The following is a 27,506-nucleotide window of genomic DNA, read 5'->3' on the forward strand; positions in this document are numbered from 1 at the left end:
CCACGCACCACAACTACTGAAGCCCACGCACCTAGAGGCCGTGATCCACAACAAGAGAAGCCACCGCAATGAGAAGCCCGCTCGCCACAACTAGAGAAAGCCCACACGCAGCAACGAAGACCCAACGCAGGCGAAAATAAAATTTTTTTAAAAACTATGCAAATAGAAAATAAAAAATATAATAACGCAAAATAACAGTGAAATCTTTGGAGCCTCACAGATCTGTGGTCAAATCAGAGCTGCACCTATCACTTCCTCTATAACAGGGATAATACTCTTATATTCTAGATATATTTTGAAGATAGAGCCAAAAGAATTTGTTGATAGACAGGACGTGGTGTGTGAGAGACAGAAGAGTCAGAGAGACCCCACAGTGTGGACAACCAGAAGGCTGCCATCACACTGAGACGGGCTGGGGGCACAGGCGCTGCAGAAGGAAAGGAAACAGCAGAACTGTGTTGTGATGTGGTCAGTGGAGACGTCTAGGAGGCAGTTGGACGTACAAGCTCGAGTACAGAGAGACACTGGGCTAAAGAGAGAAATTTGGGGGTGGTTGACATATAGATGGCACTTCAGGCCAGGAGACAGGATGAGATCATCAAAGGAGCGTAAACAGAAAAGAATAGAGAGAAAAAGACTGAAATCACTACAACATTTCGAGGTTGTAGAGGAGGCGTCAGCCAAGGGGATGGAAAAGACTGATGAGTGAGACAGGAGGAAGCCTGGGAGAGTGGGGAGCCCTGGACGCCAGTGAGTGAGGGAAGCAAGACGGCGAACGAGGGACCAAGTCCTACGCTACTGATGGGAGAGTGAAGGGAGGACTGAGGCCCATGACCTTGACCAGAGCAGCTGTGGTGAGCAGTGAGGCTGAGAACCTGAAGGGAGGGGCCTTAGGAAAAAAATGGGAGCCGGGAATTGGAGACGGTGAGCACAGACAGGTCTGCGAGTTGTCTGGCTGCAAGAGAGGCAAAGAACTTGGGCAGCGGCTGGCAGAGAAGCGGCATCATGAGAACACGGGACAAATACCAAACTAACTGATGCTTGCGGAAGTGACCCGGGAGACAGAGAACTGACTCCACAGGGGAGTAGGGATGAGGTGAGCAGGCGAGAGGGCTGAGATCCTCTGCCCGCGTGAAGAGGCTGGCCTCCGCTATTCTGTAAGTTAGTAGAAGAGCAGTCACTAATACTTATTAAAGGTTAAGCATTACATGCATGACCTCAAACAATTCTCCCAAAAATCCAGGGACGCCGATCTCATTATATGTACGTATGTTAGAGATGAGGAAACTAAAACGAGTAGTTGACCCCCGCCTGGACTCACACCCAAGCCAGCTGACACCATAGCCTAAGTAATGAGCCTTCCTTCCAAAGCAGTGCTCTGTGGAGCTGGCACCACCAACACCCTATGCCTTGCTGTAGAGTTGACAAAGCAATAACGTTTGGGCAAAGGGTCCTGACAGGGGTGGACGTTTTCCAGCGCCTGACTAGTAACACGCGTGATGCCACCGGGCTGCCCTCCTGGCGGTCGTGGCTTTGCATGAAGCTGTGCACTCCTCCACGGTGCTTACAATCCGCAGCACACGGGATGGGCTCGTCTGGTCAACACGCAGCCCTGTGAGGTTGTGTCCTTCCTGGGGGATAAGCCGGCACAAGAACGAAATTCATCATCTAGACCCTTTTGAACACAGTGGCCAGATCAGTAGCCAGAGGTTATCGTGAATAACACAGCAACATTTAAAACTATCAACTGGCAAGTTTTAAAAGCATAATCATTAGTAAAACCCACAATTTCAAAATTTCCTTTCACGGGACAGTGCTTAGATCATAAACAGAGAGGCGGATGATAAGGAACCCAAAACTAAACTAACGTAAAAGTCAAACTCATTTTTAGACAACAGCACGTGAAAATAATTCATCTGAGCTGCCAAAGAAAGGAAACAGGATTCAGAAGTTAAAAGGACGATCTCTTCCCTCAACTCTACAACAGGGGGAAGAAAGAGAAAAAAACACCTTCCAAGTCACCACTGACCTTCCCCAAGCCTGCAACCGCATGGCTATGTTTTAGACTGGGTGGAGTAGAGAGCAAATAAACACAGCTGCTATTTGTAGCACACTTTTCCTGGCCACTCTGAAATTTCCAAGTCACAAATTATTGCTTGTTATCTTTTCAAGTAGATTTTTGCTCAAAGAATTCATAGACGGCTTCTCAGAATCAGGAGGAGACATATGTAAGTTCCTCTATAAAGTTGACTTATTTTAGAAAATAATTTATTATGTAGAATGTATTATATATTCATAAAGCAAACTAGAAAGAATGCTTAAAATATTTTCCATTGCATACGCTCAAAAGAGTAAATCTTCCTAAATTCTGTAGAATATTAATTACTGAAGTTAATACAGTAAATTTTTAAAACTCAAATTTTACTAAAATTTTGAAAATGAACTCCTTCGCCAAAATTAACAGTACGATAAACCTAGATCGAAGATGCAAGTTACGTATTCACTGATGCAAACTTCTCTGCAAAACTTAAATTCACAACACGCTCAATGTCTTCTCTGAACTTTACTCAAGAATAACAGATAGGAAGTAAAAAACAGCATATTTATTTGGATATTCCACTTCTATATACTTCAGAAAGAAAATCGGGGCCAACTTATCCACTGGACAGTAGGGACAATGCTTAAGACCCATATTCTTAAGAAGCCCACAAAAAAAGGTTTACTTTTATTTTAAAACCAGAAAGAATAAAAAGAAACTTTAAAATGCTTTCATATATAACATGAATAGATTTGTCTTTACACCAATACAGGTGCAAAAGATAATTTAAAAAAAATTTTTTAATGGAGGAAGGAGCCCACATAAAGAAAAGGGCCTGGACCCATGTAAGTCAACACGCAGCCCTGCTACGTACACACCCTTCCTGTCCCAGAAGCCTTTCTCTGTGGACCTGGATTTTGTTCCTCAAAGCAGAAGATGGTTAGCGGCGCCCTGGCTGGGCCCAGAAAGTCGTGGGCACCAGTCAGCAACCATCCCTCCATGTGCAGGGACCCCCTCCCATCTCCAACCTCTTCCAAAGATGGGGGCACCGAACTAACAGGCTCCCCATACGCTGCCTATACCCTGATGAGGCTTAAACAGTAAGCTGGAGCCACAACAGCACAATCTCACTCTGAATCAACTGTTTGGCTGCTTTTTTAAAATTTCAGATGCCTTTGAAAACTGACAAAAACTTCTCAGAAACAGAGGCACATACCCACAGATTCTGCATACAACTGATTGCACCATTGGAAATTCACTACCTTCACATAGAAGATTTTTTTAATTTTGTAAATAATACTTCCCAATCTCATTTTAAATACAAAATTAACTGGTTGCTTCCAAAAAAAATGGAAATAAATCTAAACAGTGCATATGAAACCGAAAGTACACTATATTCTAAAAGAAAATTCCAACTAGAAGGCAGCTACTTTGCTTTGGTACTGAAGTTGAAATTGGGTCCTAATCTTTGACAGTCAATGTGCTTTGACTTCTAGTTTCCGTGTTAATCATAAAAGGTGTGCGGTGCCAGGCGGAATCACAGCCTACTCTGCCAGCAAGCTAGGAGAGGCGTGTGTGAAGGAGTGTGAAAATCCCCCAAACCTCCCAGCTCCATTCACTCTGCATCACTCTCTGTGCCCACACACCACGGGGCCGATGCTGTCCCTGTCACGAAGCAGAGGATTCAGTCCGCATTTTAATGTAAAACCAAAATAACCTTCAAAAGCATTCTGTGCTGCTTCCTTAAGAGCCTGCCCCAGCTGTGTCCCTGACTCTGGCCAGCAGACCTCCTTGTTTATCTGCTCCCAGGCTGGCCTGGGGGCCAAAGCACTCCTAGTTTTCCACCAGCATCCATCCTGGTGATGGCAAAGCCTTGAGCTGAAAGACGGGCCTCATTCAAAGGGCCAGATCACCACCAAATAAGCCAACCCACCAGGAAACTCCTCCCATGAAAACAGGCATTTCCCTTTTTAACAAAAAACGTGCGCGTTCTGACACACACACACTCTGCTCACGGCTTGTCCTCTGTGTTAACCAGGGGATTTTACAGTCTGCTCACATCTTTGTCAAGATCTCTTTAAAAGGTTAGGAGTGAAAGTCATGGCCTGGCTCTGGCCAAACGGACAACTTTGCAGGCCTCGAATGTGTTTTAGGGATCCTGGCTGGCAGGCTTGACAAAACCGAGCAGGGACACAGAAAGCTACATGTTCCCGGGACACATGGGACCTTTACCACCCAGCAGCCAAGCCAGATTAGCTGCCCTGTGTCCAGGTGCTCCCAAGGTTTTCTTACTGTCACAGTTCTACAGATCAGAGATCTCCGTGGCCACTGCACTTCCCACAAAGAGATCACAAAAGATGAATTCTTTGAAACGCCACCCACGCGTAAGCCATGAACACCGTATCAGGTGGCTGGAGTAAAGGATGCCCGTGGGCTCGCCCAGGTGCAGCCGGAAGGGACCCGTCCTGCCAAAGCCCGCTGTGAAACATCAGAAATGTCAGCAGCCTTGGGCACGCAGCACCTCGGTAAGGAGACCGCTTCAACTCTTTTCTCTGTACTCAGCCACAAACCCAACCACACCACTTCCCAGAACTACAACTTTACGGCTCTCTGGCCGGGTGTGGCTTCTCCCACCCACCACGTGAAACACAACCCTGCTAAGCCTCTGCTCTGTCCTCCCAGCATGTGAGTACCTACAGCCGAGCTCACTAGAACCCCTCCTGACCCCACACTGTTCCGTGCAGGGACCTTGCTGTACAGCCAGCACAGGGGTTTCGTGAGTCACCATACCAGCAGTGAAATGAAAACGAAAGGGCTAGAGCACCGATGCACTTTGCTGTCTTCAGCATCTCCCAATGTAAGAAGAGACAGATGTCCAGGATCTTATGGCAGAACAGGTCTGCTTCAGTGCCTGTCAAAGGGGAGCTAAACTAGTTCCATACATGAAGGTCACTCCAGGGGTGACCTCCAGTCCACGCAGAGTATCATTTTACCCCACCTGATCCTCACCTGTGGCAACATGGCCTAGTACTATCTTTGGCACAAAAAAAAAAAAAACAAAAACACTTCTTTCACAGAAAGAAATTTCAATGAGAAAGAAATTAGTGAGGAAAAAACAGTAAATCATGGATCCCAGAACAATAATAGTCTAAAGATTATTAGAGGGACTTCCCCGGTAGCGCAGTGGTTAAGAATCCGCCTCCCAACGTAGGGGACACGGGTTCGATCCCTGGGCCGGGAAGATCCCACATGCCACGGAGCAACCAAGTCAGTGCACCACAACTACTGAGCCCGCGTGCCACAACTACTGAAGCCCGTGCACCTGGAGCCCACGCTCCACAACAAGAGAAGCCACCACAACGTGAAGCCTGCACACCACAACGAAGAGTAGCCCCTGCTCGCCACAACTAGAGAAAGCCCATGCACAGCAACGAAGACCCAATGCAGCCAAAAATAAATCAATGAAATAAATTTTAAAATATGTATAAAAAATAAAGATTATTAGACTCCAAACTGAAACCTTAAAAGAAAATAAGTTCTTCACGTGGATTCTCCATTTTGAAACGCTTAAAAATTATCCCTGTCTGGCTCACAAATAGGCCCATTCCTAACTCATAACACCTTTCCTATAAGAAACAAATGTTTCTGAGCCAGATACCAATTAAATTTTGCTTTGCAAATTTAAGTGCACCAATGCATGGCAAGTAATGATAAGAGACTTGCAAAGATTAATTGGAGGTTGAGGGTAGAGGCAGATGAATACCTAGATACTTGAATGATTCCCTCTAAACCATTTCAGAATGAAAATTAGAAAGTTACACTTAAGAGTCAAACATTTTAATTCAACCAGCCTATGTTCTTGCTATAGAAACTGTGCACTTCCTTAGTTTTAATAGCAATATACATCAGAACCGATCATTTCTTTTTTAAAAAAAAGGTAAATGGGAGCATTTTTCTTTTCTTTTCTTTTTTTTGCTGTATGTGGGCCTCTCACTGCTGTGGTCTCTCCCGTTGTGGAGCACAGGCTCCGGACGCGCAGGCTCAGCGGCCATGGCTCACAGGCCCAGCGGCTCCGCGGCATGTGGGATCTTCCCGGACCGGGGCACGAACCCATGTCCCCTGCATTGGCAGGCGGACTCTCAACCACTGTGCCACCAGGGAAGCCCTCTTTTTTTTATATATAAATTTCTTTCTTTATTTACTTTTGGCTGCATTGGGTCTTCATTGCTGTGCACGGGCTTTCTCTAGTCGCAGCGAGCGGGGGTTACTCTTTGTTGCGGTGCGTGGGCTTCTCACCACAGTGGCTTCTCTTGTTGCGGAGCACGGGCTCGAGGCGCACGGGCTTCACTACTTGTGGCACGCGGGCTCAAGAGTTGTGGCTTGCAGGTTCTAGAGCACAGGCTCTAGGTGTGCAGGCTCCAGTAGTTGCAGTGCGTGGGCTCAGTAGTTGTGGTTCACGGGCTCTAGAGCGCAGGCTCAGTAGTTGTGGCTCACAGGCTTAGTTGCTCCGCGGCATGTGGGATCTTCCCGGACCAGGGCTCGAACCCGTGTCCCCTGCATTGGCAGGCAGATTCTTAACCACTGCACCACCAGGGAAGCCCCATTTTTCTTATAAAAGAAGAGCTTGCTGTAATTTCTTAAGCTTTCCAACTCCTTTTTAAAAAATACTCTTTCATCCAGACTGACTCCTTGACCATGAAGAAAGGAGAATGGATGAGGGTACCATCTGCCAAGCTACGTAGCTCCAGAAAAGGACCAGACAGGAAGGTGGGAGCAGGGTAAGGAAGGGAAGGTCAGATGTGTTGCAGTGAGATGCCGGGTGACAGGGCAGAGGGTGCCGAGTGGACAGCTGTTCCTGGGCTGGAGGGCAAGCCTGAGGCAGAGACATCACCGGAGAGTCCCCGTGGCTAACTGCAGCTGCGGCTGCTGGCCTGGGCCGGGATGAGGCCTGCAACAGGCAAGGAAGCCCACTACCTGGTGACCCTCGCTGGAGGGACTGGGTGGGGAGGTAAACACCAGGAGAGGCAATGGAGCAGGAGGGCGCAGTCACTCTTTCCAGACACAGCTGAAGAGGGGAGAGGGAAGGTTCTGGTCTTGCATGTTTGTTAAGAACCTGAGTGTGTTTACACGCTGATGGGGACACATAAGCACAGAAGCAGAAGTTACAGACACAGGAGGGAGAGGATGAGACCTAGAGGCAGGGCGGTGGAAGAAGGTAGCCCCCACCCCTACAGAGGGAGGACCGGCCAGGGTATGGGTCCCAAGGACAAGGCCCTGAGGTTTCTCTAAGAAGCAGGAGGTAAGGCTGTGTCCAAGGATGAGAGGGAGGAGGTGACAGGACGGCCTCCCAGATCTCCTTGCCAACAGTGGCCCATTAGTAGGCACTGCCCACCCAGAGTCAGGGCTGCAGAGGCAGACCGTGTGAAGCGGAGTCCTTCCCGCCGGCTCAGAGCACGGCAGCCTGTGACCCTGTCCTCACCGGCTCACATGGCCTTGGGAAAAGGACTGCCCCACACAGTTGGCACACGCAGCCCCCCACGTGATGACAGGTCTTTAGTCACGGAGGCAGTGCCCTCCACGTGGCTCTTGAAAGCAACAGGTGGCCTCCAGAATGGCCAGGCGTGATGCTGTTACTTTCCTGGAATGACAAATAGGTCCAACACGCTAAATATTTAGTGCAGAAATAATTTTTTTTTTTAACTTCAAGGATGTCCAGATGCTCTGCCTTATCATAATAAGCAGTGAAGTGGTTGATTTATCTAAGCAATAACAGGGCAGAGACAGACGTTCAAGGCATTAAACTGCAGGCCCTTTCACAGCACAAAAGCAGCTCTTCAGTATTTTGATCAGCCAGAGAGTCCACCACCTCAAACGGGCACTGCCCTAAGATCACCTTTCGATGATCCTGGTTCGATTTTTGTGCCTCATTAATTCAGCGGGTGAGGAAGGAAGTGCCACCTTCCCAGTTTACATGGACATGACGTTTGAAGGTCTCTGGGCAGCGTGGAAGGGACAGGAGGACAGGGCCACAGGGCAGGGACCTGGGTCCACAGCCCAACCTTGCTCACACATAAAAGGATGCTCAACATCACTAATCATTAGAGAAATGCAAATCAAAACTACAATGAGGTATCACCTCACATCAGTCACAACGGCCATCATCAAAAAATCTACAAACAATAAATGCTGGAGAGGGTGTGGAGAACAGGGAACCCTCTTGCACTGTTGGTGGGAATGTAAACTGATACAGCCACTATGGAGAACAGTATGGAGGTTCCTTAAAAAACTAAAAGTAGAACTACCATACGACCCAGCAATCCCACTACTGGGCATATACCCTGAGAAAACCATAATTCAAAAAGAGTCATGTACCAAAATGTTCATTGCAGCACTATTTACAATAGGCAGGACATGGAAGCAACCTAAGTATCCATCGACAGATGAATGGATAAAGAAGATGCGGCACATATATACAATGGAATACTACTCAGACATAAAAAAGAAACGAAATTGAGTTATTTGTAGTGAGGTGGATGGACCTAGAGTCTGTCATACAGAGTGAAGTATGTCAGAAAGAGAAAAACAAATACCGTACGCTAACACATATATATGGAATCTTAAAAAAAAAATGGTTCTGAAGAACCTAGGGGCAGGACAGGAATAAAGACGCAGACGTAGAGAATGGACTTGAGGACACAGGGAGGGGGAAGGGTAAGCTGGGGTGAAGTGAGAGAATGGCATGGACTTATATACACTACCAAATGTGAAATAGATAGCTAGGGGGAAGCAACCGCATAGCACAGGGAGATCAGCTCGGTGCTTTGTGACCACCTAGAGGGGTGGGATAGGGAGGGTGGGAGGGAGATGCAAGAGGGAGGAGATACGGGGATATATGTATACGTATAGCTGATTCACTTTGTTATAAAGCAGAAACTAACACACCATTGTGAAGCAATTATACTCCAATAAAGATGTTAAAAAACAAAGTGCCTGGTGGAGATTAAAGAACTATGCAAACGTGAGGTGTTACTAGCTTACACATGAACTTTCACAGATGATTTTTTTTTTCTTTTTTGGTTATGAAGTATTGTTACCACCGTTTTATGTTTTCATAACATCTTGCTTTGGGAGTTTTAAAATTCTTTCTAAACATTAGGACAACCATGCAATGAGGAGATTAACATGTAGCTTTATTTCAATTTATAGAGAATACAGTGAGATATAAAGAGTCTTGCTGATTTTCTTAAAAGTCAAAATATGATCTAAAGTTCGGATTTTCTGTCTTCAGTAGGAATGAGAATAGAATAAAGAATAAAATAAAGTGTAATTTGTAATTTCATTAGTTAAAAATTGTATTGTCTTTTCAAATCCACTGAAAAATACTAAAAATACAGAAATAACTGTATTTAAATGATTATTATCACATTGAGAGACTCCCTAAATTCTTCTCTGAATTGTTACTTTGTCCAGGAAAAAAATGAAGGTCATTTCCTTCAGTATCACAGTCACTGCTTAGGTCATAATAGAACCTTTCACAACTCTGAGATTAAAACCTCACTGGCTCTAGCCTGGTCATGACTAAAACCGTCAGGCCAACCCACCAGCTCCCAGTGCTAAAAAATGATAAAAGTGACCGGCTGGGGGACAAGGCACAGGGCCTGGGGTTATGCATTTTCACTTCAAATGGTAAGTAAATCAAAACCAGAATGAAACGAATTAAAAATATGAAACCAAAACATGATATTCAAATAAGGTGGCACAGGGAGTACTGTATATTATAGATGATAAGAGAAGTGGGAAATTAAATGTGACCTTTAAAACAGGATAGAGTCTCTCATTAGGATTTTTAGGATGGAGAGTGAGTGGTGTAATGGATCTATGAGTAAACTTATAGGAACAGCACAGATCTTTCTCATGCAAAGAACTGAAACAGTAAACTAGCAGCAACCGAATCACTCAGATAAACAGATCCTCCCGAGATTTATACAGCCTTTACCTACCACATCAGAAAGTCACCCAGAAAGTACTGACCCAAGTGCCCAAAACACACCTAAGAAATCTGGCAGACGAGAATTCATGTACCTCTTACGTGCACAAGAGGAGAAGGCGGACTCCTCTGGGTGCATTTAACATTACGATGGGGCAGAGGCACAAACCCCAGATGAGAGCCCGGGGCTCCCCACCTGCAGCTCCCGTCCCCACAGAACAGAGCCCTGAGCACCGGAACTGGAGTCCTCGTCTCAGGCTTGAGGCTTCTGCAGAGGAACTCAGGGAGTTCAGCCTCCCTGCCTACTTGGGGCTGTTTTGTTGTTGGTTTTAAACATGACCCCATGGTTGGCTCTGTTCAGATATAGGAGAAAAGCCCAAGGCTAGACTAACAGTCCGCTCTATACACGACATCGGCCCTGCTGTGAACGCAGATGCTTGACTGTCCCTCTCACTCTTGAGATGCCCCATCCTGTCCAGGTCTCACACCTGTCTACTGATGCTGTCTGCACAGGCTCCACGTGGCTCCAGCGGCCGCAGCTCCATGGCACGTCCCAGGGCTGAGCTCCTGTCCACCACAGAGGTGAGCCAGCCCCCGCAGTTGTGTAACGGGGGGGCATCACCTCAGCAGCCATGGATGCAGGGCACCCAGAGCCAACCGTACCTTTCCTCACACCTCTGTTCTCCTCTCTACCACCTGGAAAGCACAGCCTCCACTAAATGTGGGTGCCCTGGCAGAGCACCAGGGGCCGCCGGTGGATTACAGGCTGGCCAGGATACTGATCCTGCAAGCCCTCACCTTCCATCCCTGGCCGCGTCACAGCTGGGTGGGGGCCTGTAGCCACAAGCCACCTCTTCAAACTGAGCTGTACAACGACATCATTCTCTGTCTGTAGCCTGGTGTAGAAAAGGTTGAAAGCACTCTTTTGGAGCATAATGCATGGATCCCACGGCCCCTGGCGCTCGTAGGAATGGCAGGCCTGAGAGTCGCCAAGTCCTATCTGGGTCCGGAGCTCTACCGCAGCCTGTTATTTCGGGGACATCTCCTAGGCCATCTCCCTCCTTGTTTTACCTTGCCGTCTGGCAACCAGCAAGATAAACGCACTGAGGTCAGGGCACTGTCACAGAGGGAGGACACTTCTCCTCCACTAAGTGAGAAGCCAGCCAGCAAGGCTACTTGCCTATTTCTCTCGCTTTGTTTCACCTTCTTGCTTCTAGTCCCCTCAGGGTATCATTCATCAATGGCAGGTATTCTTGTGGGCAAAAGGGGTATTTAACGATTAAAAGTAATCTTCAACAATACTTTCTTCCCTAACAGAGAAGACGGGTAAGAAGATCTGGCTAATTACGCTATAGGAAAGGAAACCCCTCCAATTCTTAGCTTGGTAAATATTAGGGAGTACTAAACTTTCACAGAAAGATTGTAGACTTTCTCCCCCAAAGAATGTTAAAGCTCATTTCTACTCTGCCTCTCATTTACAAATAAGTAAATAAAACAACAATTAGAGGTGCATCAATTATGTACGAATAAGTGGGTCCCAACCACAGCCAGGAAGGCTCGAGAACACTTCTGTGCTGCCAGACTGTGCATCCTCCGGCCTCCAGAGTCCGGGGTCTCCAAAGACTCGGCCTTCCCAGCCAGGACAGGGGGACACAAGCTTCTATTCTGGAATATCCACTCATGTTAACCTGGAAGAGAAAAACAACTGACCTAAAAGGATGAGCGTGAATAATGGTGGCCTGTTGATAAGAGCAGCCAAGTCCTGGAGAAACAGCACACAGCAAGTCACGAAGACCACGAACCCGCAACACTGATGTCTCCACGTGACTGAAAATATATTTTACAGATGCTCTGGGAGTTCAGTGGTCACTCCTCCTGACCGCAAGGGTCTGTGTGGCAAGAGGAAAAGGTTACAGCATTCAGAAAGTAGACGTTCACCCGAAGATCAAGACACACCCACCCCGACTGTTGGCACACCGGCACGGGATGTCCTGAAGCATCACCAGATTGTTCTCTTCCTCCCAGCATAAATTACCTGTACAAACAGACACCTGTCTTCAAGGGTCGTCGTATAATCTGCCACGAGTAAACAGCATTTTTACTACACGTCACCGCCTGCGGTGGTTAAAGTTTGAAATGTACAATCAGCTCTCTCTAGAAACAGTGCTCATGCCTCAGTCAAATTAGTTCTTTCAAAAAAATATCCCTCCTGCAGAGGTCTTCTTCCACGATGTAGAACGTCCTGGGTACACAGAGGTCTTTTCTCTTGTGAGGGATGGACCAGGATACAGTGGCCGCACAGTGAAGATCAATCCAGGTAGATTAAGGCCCCAAATAATGAACCCAGGGCCTGGATGAATGCAACATACTCCTTTACTTGGATCAAAAATACATTCTTAAGGTACAATGATTAGCACAGAGGGCAGACCACCATTTTTACACGTAAGTCAGTTTCTCCAGATTTGACCTGATGCACGGGAGAGCCATCAGTGTCTTACACACCCCCTCGGAAAAAGGGCAACTCAACTCCTCGAAGGAGAGGCTCCACTGAGGCAGCTGAAGGCTGCGCCCTACCAGCCACAGGATCACCAACCAACCGCCTGTCACCTGCAGGATTCTGGGGCTGCTTGTTCTGTCATACCTAACAGAGCTGACCAGTCTGAGACCCAACACAGGAGAAAGGTTTCAGCTATTTTCAACCCTGACCATGCCCTGAAATCTCCCAGGGCGCTTTAGGGAAACCCCGGAAATTCTGATTTAATTGGACTAGAGTGGATCTGCACGTTAGTGCGTTTTAGAATCCAGATAATTCAGTGTCCTAAAAATTCCAGTGTGGCCCATTTGTAGAGCTGGTGTTCTCCCCACCTGAAGGAACATTTCGATGGGACAAGATAAATGCCGACAGAGCCAAAACTCTGCTGGCCACCTGGGACCCCAGGTAGATGGCTCTTCGGTGGCCAACACAAAGCTCTCGCTTTTGCCTACAAACCTGGATAACTGGTTTCTGTTTGTTCACTGCTTTTGAGACCAAAAGTGCTCTCTAGAAAGCCGTCTTGCAGAGAACAGGTGCTCCACAAAGGAGAGGTTCTCAAAGTTTTGTGTGAGCAGCACACTTTCGAATAGTAAATCTTTCGAGCGCACCGGAAGGGATGAAAACGCTCAAAATCACACCAAACCGATCGTCAAAACTCCCAGCGATCACAACAGAGTAAGATGACGCCAGTGACCAACACTCCCTTCACCACTGTGTCAGCCCGCCGCCCCCCCTCCTTCCAGGCCCGGCTCCTGATATGTTCTCAGCACAGCCCAGCAAGGATCCCGTCCTCCTGCTGTTCCAGCCAGCGTCTCCCCTACCCCCCAACTCCACACCATCACACAGCTTGGGCCTCCACCAGGCCTCGCTGCAACCCCACTGCAGCGAAAAGGTGTTTTACGTGTTGATCGACAGACAGCAGCAAACTATGAAAGGCAGTGTCCTAAACAGTGCAGAGTGAAGCAACCTGTAAGCATCTAATTTTGATTTATTTTCTCAATTGTGTAAATCAACTTATTTATTGAAGTATGATATACCTCTGGAAGTCAGGAGTGTCTGCAGTTCAACGGATTTTCACAAAGTGGAACCACCCTCAGATCCAACAACCAAAAATCAGTGACACCCAGAAGCCCCTGGGTCCCCCCTCCCAGTCATGAGCCTTAAATGGGACCACTATTAGGACTCCTATCACCAAAAATCAGTTTGTCTGTTTTGGAACTTTATATAAACGGAATCATACAACATGCATTCTTTTTGTGTCTGGTTTCTTTCCCTCAACATTATCTTGAGAGGCTAGAGCGGTACATGTAGCAGTCATCTGCTCTTTTTGTTGTTCCTGTCTGTCTGTCTGTCTTTTTTCTTCATAGTATTCCATTGTGTGATATGCTTATTTTAAAAGATGAGCATTTGGGTTGTTTCCAGTTTGGGGCTCTTACGGTTAATGCTGCTACAAACATTCTTGTACATATCTTTTGATACACAAACGGCCTAATTATCTGTTGGGTATACACCTAGGAAGAAAGACAGTATGAACGAAAGAATAGGCAAATAGACCAATCTAACAAAACAGACTTCAGAACAAACCCACACATATAAAGTCACTTGATATATGACAAAGGGCCGATGCAGTGCAACAGGGAAAAATGATATTTTCAAATAAATGGTGCTGGATTAATTAACTGGATATTTACATGGAAAGAAAAATCTTGACCCCTACCTCACACCACACACACAAATAAGTTCCAGACAGACTGCAGAGCTAAATTTGAAAAATAAAGGTTCTAGAAGTTAAATAAATGAATATCTTCATGGTCTCAAGCTAAGTTAAAATATCGTACACAGGACAACCGTAAAGGAAAATGCTGATAAACTGGATTTCACTAAAACTAATAAGACTTATTGTTCATTAAGAGGTGCCCCTTAAGACAATGAAAAGACAAGTCACATACTGGGAGAAGAAATTTTCAATATACATATCACACAAAAGACATACCCAGAAAATGTAAAGAAGTCCCACAAATTAATTTTTTTAAATATAAAAACCCCAATTTTTTTATATGGACGAAAGATAGGAATAGGCATTTTACAAAGGAGAATATACTAATGGCCAAGAAGACAGGAAAAGGTGCTCGACATCACTCATCATCAGGGAAATGCAACCTAAAAGCCACAGTGCATTACATAACCATCACAGATACAATTTAAAACCAACAGAAACCACGGACAATGCCAAGTATTAGGAAGCATTTAGAGCAACTAGAACTCACATAACCTGGTGGGTGTGTCAATTAGTTTTGTCAGTTAGGAAAAGCACACGATAATATTTACTGAAGCTGAATATACATATATCCTAAGACATAGCAATTCAACTTCTGATACTATTTTAATGTATAGAAAAAACCATTTATGGGAATATACATAAACCAGAGAAAGCCTTGAAAGAATATATAGATCGCTTTCAACAAACCACCAAAAATTCCAAAGACAAACACATCCGTTAAACCCACATTACATCAGGAATTCTATCAGTTCTGATATGAAACCCTCTGAATGATTCTATTGGTATTTAATATAATCTATTAGCGTGGATTAATAGCAACAAAAATCTAAGCAACTTGCTGTATTTCCTCCAAGAATAACCATTTTAACTATTTGCAAAATTACATCTACTTATGCTCACAGGATATCAGAGCTTAGAAGGAAGATGAAAAATAAAAAGTAGCAGGAAACCATGTAGAGAGAGTCACAGAGCTTGTGATTCTAATGGTAGCTGCAAACGAGGTCGCTCATCCCTCTGTGGCCACGCTAATTGGTCAAGAGCAACCGAAGCCTCATTAGCAATGTTCATAAAAACAGGCTCCCCCTGCCTGGGCATTTTCAATTTAGAGAGCAGACACCTGCTACCCATCGGTCTCTCACAAGACAGGACTCGTGCCAACCACCACTATGTTATTTGGCTTGTTCTTAATCTTTACTATTTATAAACAGAGTCTTCAGAGTACATGCGTGCACAAGTGTAGCATGTGTACCCATGCAGCTATCTATAGCCAAAAAAACAAATTCTCAAAAATAGCTGTTTGGAAGACCACATCTTGTGCTATTAATACTCACATACTGCAGTATTACATAACAATTTTTTTTCCAATTCTGCTAGGCTAATATGCAAATAAATGAACTCAACCATAGCTAGGAGCTAGATGTACTGATCAGTATGGCCTTGCCTCTCTATAACTACAAAAGAATTTTGCATGATCTCTTTCCGTTCTAAAACTCCCATGAATCTACATGATTAATCACTTTTAAATCCAGCTGCCGGGGTTCTGGGGTGGTAATATCTGCTATTTCCAAATCCGTGTATTTAGCATACTCCAAGAAGATACCTCAGTACTGAACTCAAAGTAATGTGCTGAAGGCATAAACATATTCTATAATTTTATAATTTATATAAATTATGTTTATATAATTTATATAAATATCTTTATATAATAATTTATATAATTATTAAATATAAATAATTTATATTATTTGACAATTCCAAAACAATAGTAGGGATAAATACTAACAGAAAGAACTCACCTGAAAACAAATTGTTACTACTACCTGCTTTACCCTCCAGGACCCTAAAAAGTGTAAATCAAATTTTGTTAAAAAGAGACAAAAACGGGAAATGATTCCCTCCTGAAAAGCTTTGAAATCCATCAAAGGAGAGCGGAGAGGACAAAACCCTGGTTTTGTCCGGGGTAAATCCGGACTATGCTGGGCAAACCAAGACATATGGGGGCTTGGTGCAATAAAACTAATGTCCAGTGCCCTCCGATTATTGAAGTGGGGCTATTGAAGTGGGGCTATTAAGATATGAGCTCAGTTGTACTGACGCATCAGGTTGAAAGAGGCACCAGAACAAAAATCACTCATGAAGCATCTTCAGAAGAAGTCTGAGAAACTTATCTGGGTACATTCTTTGTGTCTCAAAAGATAAGACTTTCAAAACGGGGATGGCAGTGTTAGTGATCTCCAATTCAAATGAAGCTAAATGAGTTTGCTCATCTCAGGATCAACTCTAAATAAGAGAAACTAAACATACCAGGGGCTGCTGATTGAGTATTTACTACAGGCCACACGCTGTTCTGAGTATGCCACACACATCATCTCATTTAATCTCCACGACAATGTTATGAGGGAGATATCCTTGTGTCTGTTTTAGAGGTGGGTTAACTAGACACACAGACTTAAATATCTTGCCCAAGGTCAAGAGGAAGGAAGAGAGGGAGGCAGAATCTGATCCAAGCACCGAACTTCACACCCTCTAGTTTTCCCACCAGTATTCTTCCCCCTGAATAATCCAGACATACAACGTGTGTCCTGAGGACAGACCAAGACCCCACCGTGCAGGCACACCTCAGAGATACTGCCTCGAAGAAGCAAATATCGCAACAAAGAGAATCACACGAATCTTTTGGCTCCCAGGGCATATAAAAGCTGTGTTTATACTACCCTGTAGTCTACTAAGTGGGCAAGAGCATTGTGTCTAAAAAAGCAATATACATACCTTCATTTTAAAATACTTTATTGGTTGAAGAAGAAAAAGCTAACCATCCTCTGAGCCTTCAGTGAGTTGTAGTCTTCTTGCTGGTGGAGGATCTTGCCTCGATGTTGATGGCTGCTGACCGATCAGGGTGGTGGCTGCTGAGGGCGGGGGTGACTGGCAGTTTCTTAAAATAAGCCAGCGATGAAGTCTGCCCCATCAACTGATGCTTCCTTTCAAGAACGATTTCTCTGTAGCACGCAGTGCTGTTTGACAGCATTTTACCCACAGTAGAACTTCTTTCAAAATTGGAGGCACTCTTCTCAAACCCTGCCACTGCTTTATCAATTAAGATTATGTAATATTCTGAATCCTTTGTCATTGCAACAAGCTTCGCAGCATCTTCACCAGGAGTCGTTTCCAACTCAAGAAACCACTTTCTCTGCTCATCCATAAGCAGCAACTCCTCATCCATTCAAGTTTTATCATGGGATTGCAGCAATTCAGCCCCATCTTCAGGTACCGCATCTAATTCTCGTTCTCTTGCTGTTTCCACCACATCTGCAATTACCTCCTCCACTGAAGTCTTGAAACCCTCAAAGACATCCATGAGGGTTGGAATCAACTTCTTCCAAACTCCTGTTAACGTTGATATTTTGACCTCTTCCCATGAATCATGAATGTTCTTCATGGCATCTAGAATGGTGAATCCTTTCCAGGTTTTCAACTGAGTTTGCCCAGACCCATCAGCGGGATCACTCTCTATGGCATCTATATAGCCTTACGAAATATATTTCTTAAATAATAAGGCTTGAAAGTCAAAATCATACCTTGGTCCATGGGCTGCAGAATGGATTTTGTGTTGGCAGGCATGAAAACAACATGTATCTCGTTGTGCATCTCCCTCAGAGTCCTTGGGTGACCAGGTGCATTGTCATTGAACAGTCAGATTTTGAAAGGGATCTTCTTTTTCTGAGCAATAGGTCTCAACAGTGGGCTTAATATATTCAGTATTCACTTGCAGCCATGTTGCAAGCAGATGTGCCGTAATCCAAGCTTTGTCGTTCCACTTACAGAGCACAGGCAGGGTAGATTCAGCATGATCCTTAAGGGTCCTAGGATTTTTGGAATGGTAAATGAGCATTGACTTCAACTTCAAGTCACCAGCTGCATTAGCCTCTAACAAGAGAGTTAGCCTGTCGTTTGAAGCTCTGAAGCCAGGCACTGACTTCTCCTCTCTAGCTATGAAAGTCCTAGATGGCATCTTCTTCCAATAGAAGGCTGTTTCATCCACATTGAAAATCTGTTGTTTAGTGTGGCTCCCTTCATTAATGATCTTGGCTGGATCTTCTGGATAACTTGCTGCAGCTTCGTCATCAGCACTCACTGCTTCACCTTGCACTCTGATGTCACAGAGATGGCTTCTTGCCTTAAACCTCATGAACCAACCTCTGCTAAGCTTCGAACTTTTCTTCTGCAGCTTCCTCGCCTCTCTCAGCCTTCACAGAACTGAAGAGAGTTACGGCCTTGCTCTGGACTAGGCTTTGGTTTAAGGGAATGTGGTGGCTGGTCTGATCGTCTCTCCGGACCACTCAGACTTTCTCCATATCAGCAATAAGGCTGTTTCGCTTTCTTACCATTGGTGTGTTCACTGGGGCAGCACTTTTAATTTCCTTCAAGAACTTTTCCTTTGCATCCAGAACTTGGCTAACTGTTTGGCGCAAGAGGCCTGGCTTTCAGCCTATCTGGGCTTTCGACATGCCTTCCTCACTAAGCTTAATCATTTCTAGCTTTTGACTTAAAATGAGAAAAAAAAAATATATGAGAGAAGTGTGACTCTTCCTTTCACTCGAACACTTAGAGGCCCTTGCAGGGCTATTAACTGGCCAAATTTCAACATTGCTGTGTCTCAGGCAACAGGGAGGTGACAGCAGTCAGAACATACACAAAATGTATCAATTAAGTTCGCCGTCTGACATGGGCACGGTTCGTGGTGCCCTTAAATGATTACAAGAGTGACATTAAAGATCCCTGATCACAGATCACCATCACAAACATAATAACAAGGAAATATTTTGAAATACTGCGAGAATTACCAAAACGTGACACAGAGACACTAGTGAGCAAACGCGGTTGGAAAAATGGCGCCAACAGACTTGCTCGACGCGGGGTTGCCAGAGACCTTCAACTTGTAAAAAGCACGCTATCTGTGAAGCGCAATAAAGCGAACCACAATAAAAGGTGGTCTGCCTGTACAGCCCAGCTGAGATGACTACCCAGAACAAGCTTTACCTAATCCCCCGCCACGTGACCAAGCACTCACAGCCAGCAGGGCCTCCCACCTGCCCTCCTCTGCCCTTCGGAGACAGGTAGGTGCCAGGCGTCCTGCCAGCAGACTGGCCCACTCACACAACTGTTGCTAAAGCCCAGTGTAAGTCATTGTACGCTCTGAGCCCCCTAAAGCTATGGGATTATCCTGCCATAAAGAACAAAGGTCCCACTGAAACCCCCCCGGGGGTTCCGACTTGTCTGAGTCACTGCTAACACCCATGCTGGGTACGACCCTGTCGATTCACCATTATCAACAGCAGAGAAAAGCTGGCCAGGCAGCCTGCACAGTTTCTGATCCTGTGGCCCACTGGTAAAAATATATGAATATCCCCTGTACTACAGAATCCATTAATTCGAAATAAAACATAAGTAGCTGAAGTAATCTGGAGGTCTGGTAGACAAGCAAGTAATGACAGACAAAATTTAGCATTAATAAGGAACAGAGCATCTATTTTTGAACACACGTATAAAATAGAGTCGGAAGGGAACACGTGAATGTTCACAATTCATTTATACCTGCATTTAGGCTGCAGATAGCACGGCCCTATTTCGTTGAATTCGGAGGCATGGGGAACTTAAGCGTTAAAAAAAGAACAGTCTCGTTTAGACCCCTTACAGAGCATACAGAACTATAAAAGGAACTGAACAGATTCTGGGAGAGAGCATTCTAAGAAACTAACTCAAGAGGCCAAGATAGGCAATTTAAAAAATAATAATAAACAATTTCCTGTCGGTTGTCTATCTGGACCTGGTGAAAAGCACCACAAGTCAAGCATCACTGTTTGGAGGGGAGGCTGGAAGACAGGGAAGGGCAGAAGCAAAAGGGGTAAGTAATTTTTAGGGTCTGAAAATGAACACCCCCTAATGACTTCTGAAACTGAACTCTGAAGTGTGACGAAAGCTCTCTGAGTGGCTGAGACTCACGGCCCTGCGCCCGCCTTGCAGCAGTTATGGAGCCTGGACTCCCTCACATGCATCAGTACAAAGCCAAGTGGAGACTTGCTGATTGGCTACCAGAGTTTTCTGACCTAAATGACCAAGGCTGCCTGTTTAACCAGACAAATTCACTCTGTGATCCAGTTACTGTTGGTTGAATATTCATGATACGTCCACAGGTTTGCTGGGTGTACAGCTGTCTCCCCCGAGCCCCCATTCAGAAAAAAAAGTCTAAAGTCAAATGCAGATATTATTCTTAAGATAAAATTCAGAAAATGGTTATTGAGTGCTTGCTTTCTGTGCAGAACTGATAAATACAGCCCAGCTTTGGCCTGCAAAGAGTCTACTTTATTTACACCATAATGTACATTTTAATTATTTTGTTTAAATATGCATAATAGATGTGAAAAGCCTGCTAGTTCCCCATGATGCGGTGCTCAGCATCAAGACATAGGGAATCTACGTTGGCGGAAAGTTAGCAAAAGCATTTCCCCTACACACCGTGACACTATAATAAGGACAACAGTGATATTAAGAAAACTAAGGGCTGCCACCCTGGACAAGGTCAAACCTTTGGTCCCAGCGAAGCCAGAGTCTCTGGTCAGGCAGCCATAACAGGTGACTAGACAGCTGCCTGGCCATATTATCTGCCAACTTCTTCTGCCAGAAGAAATTGAGATTCTTTTTTTCCCTTCAGTATCCCCTACATTTAAAGGGGAAAACCAAATCTGGTGTTCCAAACCACCAATGCTTCCTTAAGTATACAAAAAAATTAACACTGCCAGTGTAATGTGGGGGTCAGTGGAGTGCCCAAGCGGGGTACAACAACCAGCTCCAGCACCCTGGACAAGCGGTTAACCCCTCTGAACTTGGGGTTTTCTTCAGCCTCCATGGTTGGTGCAAGACCAGGTCACAGAATCAAATTAAACACTTTTCATGTGTTTTGCACATAGTAAGTGCTTAATAAACAGTGGCTGCTGTCATTACTTTTAAATACCTAAACAGTATAATGGCTATACTTCCAACTTATTTTTTTTAAATACCCAAATCAATAGTTGTTATGGTCAGGGGATAGGGGGCAGGGAAGGCTGCAAAGAGACTTGGAGAATTTTTTGAGATGATAGAATTGTTCTAGATCTTGGTTGTGGTAGTGGTTACATGACTTACATGTGTTTGTCAAATTCCATAGAACTAGACACCAACGGGAGTGAATTTTATTTTATGCAAATTAAATCACCTCTCTTAATGTACCATCCAAAATATTTAATTAGCTTTGACTAAAGTAAACCATCCAAACTAATAGACATTTTAACTTCATTTATTTCAAAACTTAAAAAGAAATCTAAGGCTTAAAGTGTTACTTCATATTTTTAGACCAAGCTTCTGAATTAAAGGATGGAGCTATTTGTAAAAAATGAATGCCATCTGAACAGCTAACCAAATTAACTGTTTCAAAATAAAGCGTGGACTGTATTGAATGGTGTGATGAAATGAAATATGGAAAGAGAAAATGAAAGTGACGTTTTCGTTTACTAGATTACTAGAGATGACAAACATAATGGCTTCTCCCCTAAAAATCTAGTAATAGGCCTTTGAGAATAAGCTAAAAAGTGTGACACTATTTTCAACAAGCTAAGGAAAAGTAGAAAAGTCTGGTGATGAGTTCCATGATTTATTTTTCTTCTCAAGGTACTTAGAAAGGTCTGACCAGGCTGCTCACCCTGAATTTCCATCGACACTCTTACCATAAACAAGGAGCTCTTTTAGTATGGATCTGTGCATCTGTTTTGGCAGAAAATGTAGTTTTACAATTTACAATTTCTTACTCAACACCACATTTACAAAACAGATGGAGTTCCAAAGAAATAATTTTAAATACGGAATATCATTCCAGTCAGCCTACAGTGGATTTAGTTCCCCTTCTTTGCCCACTGTTTATCCCATTTCTGCTGTTATTTCTCTCTCTGATTTGGGGATCCCCACCTAAGAGGAAGGTCAAGACTGTGATGAACTAGGAAACAGGCATAGCCGGACACTGCAACTAATGCAACCCCACGAACACCAGCCTCTGATCCTTAGTGAGCACACACGCTCCGCGCCATGCCCTCAAGTCCGCTGTCATCACCAGGCTCACTAATCTACTCCCGCCTCTCCCCTTCCATCACCTGACTGCATTCATCCCTTTATTCAAAAGAAACCAAAGAAATATGTCACCACTGCTTTTTCACATGGGCTCCTGCTAAGCTGTTTATTACATTTTAACAAAAGTGAAATGTAATTCTGCCATTTGTGTGACAAAAATACCTGTGCATTATTTGCTGCTTTATGAAAGTCGGTATTAAAGTTAAAGATCTCTTTATTCTATTACGTTATTAACTTGATGCTGTCATGTCTTTAGAAAATGCCACACTAAATTTCTAAAATCTTGATACCTCAAGATTTTAGACGCCAACTGAAAGGGAGTAAATACCAAGTAATTACCTATTTAAATATAGCATACTCCTCCTCTAAAATCCAGGCTTGATCAACTTTCAACACTATTTCCATAGTTTTAAAGGGTGATTAAGAAAATGCACATTGAAAATAGAGGCAAGAAAAAGGAGTCAAGTCATCTTAGGAGATACGAGACAATACATAAGATATGCGACTGGTAAATCCCAATGAGCCATTTTAAAAATTTAAAGAACTTAGAGAAAATATGTACTTTCTTATCATTTGTCCATTCATTCAGGAAGCAACCTATTGAACCCCTACTACATTCCTCACAATGTATATCTAGGGCTACAACTGCAAACAAGGGACCAACTACCTCCATTAGAAAGAAGACAAAGATATCTGGGAAACTTTCAAAATTCCAGTGATTTCTGAATTATTAATCATTTCCCCATGTGCTTCTAGCATCTTCAATGAAGAAATGATATCTACCAACAAGTTCTCAATTCCACATGTCAGAAATGTTGGCAAACCATCCTTCTTCCTAACCTCCCATGAATGCAAAATTAAAACAGATGCTGTTGTAATTAAATAAGTTACACTGTGAACCACATGTAGACAACAATTAAATCTGAATTTTTTTTTTTAAAAATAGTGCAAGATCAGGCCCTTCAAAAAAATTGAGGGAGAGGAGTTAAAATGTGGTCAGCTTTTATCTTCTCTGGAATTTTTACGTCAGAAGATTTCATTAACACTGCAGTGCAAAATCACCACAAATATCTAGTAACCAATAAAAACAGTTATGACACATAACTCTGTCAATGGGTATTGAGTACCACGCACGGTTGAAAGCAACTTCCATGGCAACATAAGCGACAGAGTAGAAGAAAACGTTAAGTCACTAAAAGCTAGGTAGGTATGCAGCAAAAACCTCTTTTGCTTTCCTTAGTTAAACTCTAAACGCCTGCTGCAGATAGGTAATACACTTGATCTTTAAGCCCTCCAACTGTGCCCTTGCTCAGCCATAAACCGGGCCAACAGATGACAAAGCGAAAACCAGTTTCACAATTGCCTGTTACATAGAGTAGCAAGGTTGTATATTTCACTAGGTAACTGCAGAGGCTGATAATACCATCAGACACTACATGCTACTCAGAAGGTTTCTGTAGGTCCAGTTAAATTTCAAATACCACCAGTGCCAATTCTCTTCACTGTGGCCCGTTCTGCTCTCCCCCTCCCGCTGATGATCTGCCACAGGAAGGTGGGGACAGCCGTGTCAGGGTGCTTTGATGCTCACCGTCCTGGTGACCTCTCAGCCTTCAGACAGCAACATTTTCTATTTGTTCCAAACTTGAGCAGAAAGAGCTAGCCCTTCCTAAGGCTCTGCTCTTCTTAGCTCATCAATTTTTTTTCACTTCATGTCAGGAGAAATATGTTTGCACTGCAGACCAAAATGTAATATTAGTACGAAACCATCACAAACTCAGGAGTTCCTTACATTACTCCTGGAGTTTAAAATGCACAAAACAATCGCTGACTTCCTTTTGCTAAATAACCCCAGGCAAAAGATAGCAAAACCAAGCAAACTACCCAAAAGAACTTCCACAGAGCTGGAGGCCTGCCTACTGCAGCAAGGAAAAGATTAAACCGTGCAGGACTGTAATCTCTCAGCGCCTCTGACCCTAAGAAAGCCGAAATGGGCATTTATGTTCAGAAACCTGCTCCATTTCTCCGTGAGATTGAGCGACCTGGGATTTTTTGCACCCTCTGAGTCCAGCTGTTTGCAAGAGGCAACTATAGAGCGATGAGAAGAAACCTATTAAATAATCTCTGTTCACTGCCTGGGATTTTTAAGAACATGCTTTCACATGGTAACTGTTTTTAACATACAATGGAAACCTTGCAGGGAGTCTGTTACCAGCCGAGGCTACCACAAGAGAGCGTGCCCTGCCAAGCAGGTACAGGCCATCATTCCAGGCCAATCCTGGGAGAGGTGACATCCCTAAGTTCCGCGGGGGATGTCTGAGCACAGCTCCCTGCACATTCAGGACCACCTCTCCATTCTTCCCAAATGCCATATGCACCCAGTCCCCGCTCAACCACTCCAAGCACCAGCGCACCCCTGGCTCCCGTTAGCAGGGGGCTGGCTCCTCGTACACCCACCTCCTGCCACCACTACTCCCCTCTCGGGTAAAGAGCCCCCGCGGACGGCGGGGGGCGGGCGACGGGTGCCCCTCGCCCACCTACCTTGATGATGCTGCTCCGGCGGGGCAGGCCGCCCGGCTTGCTCTCCCGGGGGAGGGGGCAGGCGGCCGGGCCGGGGGTCGGGGCGAGCGCGGCGCCGCGGGGGCCCCTGGAGGGGCTGGCCTGGGCTTCGTCCGCGGACACGCCGAGGCTGCAGTCTCCGTTGGAAACCCCGGCGCTGTCATAGCGCGCCCGCCCGTGGCCGAGGCGCCCTCCGCCGCCGCCGCCGCCTTCCCCGGCCCCGGCTCTCAGGGCGCCCTTGGCCGCGAGGACCGGGCCCGGGGAGGTGGGCAGGGCCCCGCCGGCGGCGCCCCCCCGGCCGCACTCCGCCATGGGCGCCCCGCGACCCGCCAGCACAAAGCCGCGTCCCCGCGTCCCCGCGTCCCCGCCGCCTCGGGCCGCGCGGCCCCTCCTCCTCTCCTCCTCCCGCCGCCGCCTCGGCCGCTTCTTCCGCCTTTTTTTTTTTTTTTTTTTTTTTAAATTTAGATGTGCTGTTGGTTTCGAGCTCGCCTCGCTCACGGTTAGAGTCGCGGCAGCAGGATTCTCGGAAGATTCCTGCAGGGGGAGAAGAGAGACACAGTCAGCGCGGCGGCGGGGCCCGGGGCCCGGCACCCGGGAGGGAAACACGCCCGGCACACGCGCCGCCGCGGGCGCCACAAATTCCGCGCGGCCGGGGGCGCCGGAACGGGGCGCCCTCACCGGGGGAACGCCCCGGGGCGCCCACCGCGGGGCTCAGGGCACCCACCGCGCGGGCACCGGGCGTCCCGCTCGGGCTCGGGGAAGCGGCGGGCGCCCAGACGCTCCCCGGCCACGCGGAGGCGCCTCCCGAGGCTCTCGCGGCCCCGGGCGGGCGGGTGGCGACGCCGGGGTCTCCCCGGATCCCAATTCTCCAGGGGCTGTCGCGCGCCGGGCCCGCCACGTACCCCCGGGTCCCCGCCGAAGCCGGCGGCGCCGGGTAAGCGCACGGAGGGCAGGGAGGCCGGGACTCGCCCACCCCTCCGCCGCCGTCTCCTCCCGGGCTCGGCGCTGCCCCCTACAGGCCGCGGGGACCCTCCCCTGCCGCCGCGGGCCACCCGGCTCCCGCTCGTGGTCGCCGTCGTCGCGGCTGCTCCCGCTGGGCCGGCTCATCGGGCCGCAGGAACCTCGCTGCCCAGCGGACGGCGACAGGCGGCGGCCGCGGGTCCCGGGAGGCTCACCGCCTCCCTAGAGATTTGTCAACTTCCAGTCACCCGCCGGCGCCCCGAGGAGCAAAGACAGTGCAGGCCGCGGGCCGCACGATGGTCCCGAGCTCTGGGCTCCGCCGCTGCGCCCTATCCTACCCCAACCCCGCGCGCGGGACTCGTTCCGCTCCCGCCCAGCTCCGGAGGAGACTCTCCGCACGTTCCCCTCCGGGCTCCCCTCGTGGGTCAGACCCACTTCACATACAGAAGCTAATTCCGTTCCTTTCGGATCCTGAACTGTGAATCTGTGAATTGATTCAACTAGTTGCAAGGATGCTGGGGCGGGGGGAGGGGAGCGGCGAGAGGTGAGAAGCAGAGGACCTCGTTAGAGCCTGTTCTGAGCCCTCTGAGTCGTCCTCCAGGGATTTATCACCGTCGTCCCTCCCTCCCAGTGTCCTTCCGCCAGTGTCCCGCCGCCAGCCAGTCCAGCCCTCTGCAGACCGCGTCCTAGGTCAGGCTCATCTTTTGGGGCATTATCCTACTTGGATCACTGCAGCCGGTCCCTCTGGTTCTCCCTCCTTCCTCCTTCCTCCCTCCCCCAATGCTTCAGGTAGAGTGACCAGCCTAAAAACCCTGATCATGTCACTCCCCCGAGCAAATACCTTCCCTGGCTCTCCACCCTTGGAGCCAGACGTGGCCCCATCTCCGCATCTTGGTACCCGAGGCCGCACCCAGCCTGGCCCCACCCACCTCTCCATCCCAGGCTCCCTGGTTCCAGCTTCCAGCCCTTCTCTAGCACCCCAGCTCTTCTCCAACTAGTGTGTTTCCCTTCCCGGGAATGCGCTTCCCGCAGGGCGCGAAGGAGAAACTGACAGTCCGCTGGGGGGTGAACTTAAAGACCCTGCTTTCATCAGCCTGATGTTGTAGCAAACTGCCAAGCAGCCTCAGAGGAAACGAGCTTTACATACATATACACACCCGCCCTTGCCTCTGAAGCAACTTCAATTACCTTTGTGTTATTCTCGGGGTGTTTTAATGCTTCTGATCTCTGGATTCATGTTTTTGTAACCCATCAGACAAGCTTTTATCCATCTTTTGCCAACCTGGGCCTACACGCTAACAGACATATTTTCACATCGATGGACAACAATGTTATAATATTCAGTCCCATCCCTCCTTCCTTCCTTCCTTCCTTCTTTTTCTTTCTTTCTTCCTTTCTTTTTCTAGTTTGGTTCAATTTTTTTTCTGTCTTGTGATATTTTTGCAGGAAAATATATTCAAATAATGCAAATCAGGCCTTATCAAATGTATAGTCATAG

General features: G+C 46.4%; 1 protein-coding gene across 1 annotated transcript in view; it reads right to left on the reverse strand.

Annotated features, from left to right (window-relative positions):
* PLCL2 (phospholipase C like 2) overlaps nucleotides 1–25,360 on the reverse strand; it is a 202,205-nt gene extending 176,845 nt beyond the window's left edge. The window contains exon 1 of the mRNA XM_065876327.1: nucleotides 25,031–25,360. Within this exon, the coding sequence (XP_065732399.1) occupies nucleotides 25,031–25,360 (330 nt within the window). The remainder of the gene's footprint in view (nucleotides 1–25,030) is intronic.
* Between the last annotated feature and the right edge of the window lie 2,146 nt (nucleotides 25,361–27,506).

The sequence above is a fragment of the Phocoena phocoena genome, chromosome 4 (assembly GCF_963924675.1).
Source record: "Phocoena phocoena chromosome 4, mPhoPho1.1, whole genome shotgun sequence".
Taxonomy (NCBI): domain Eukaryota; kingdom Metazoa; phylum Chordata; class Mammalia; order Artiodactyla; family Phocoenidae; genus Phocoena; species Phocoena phocoena.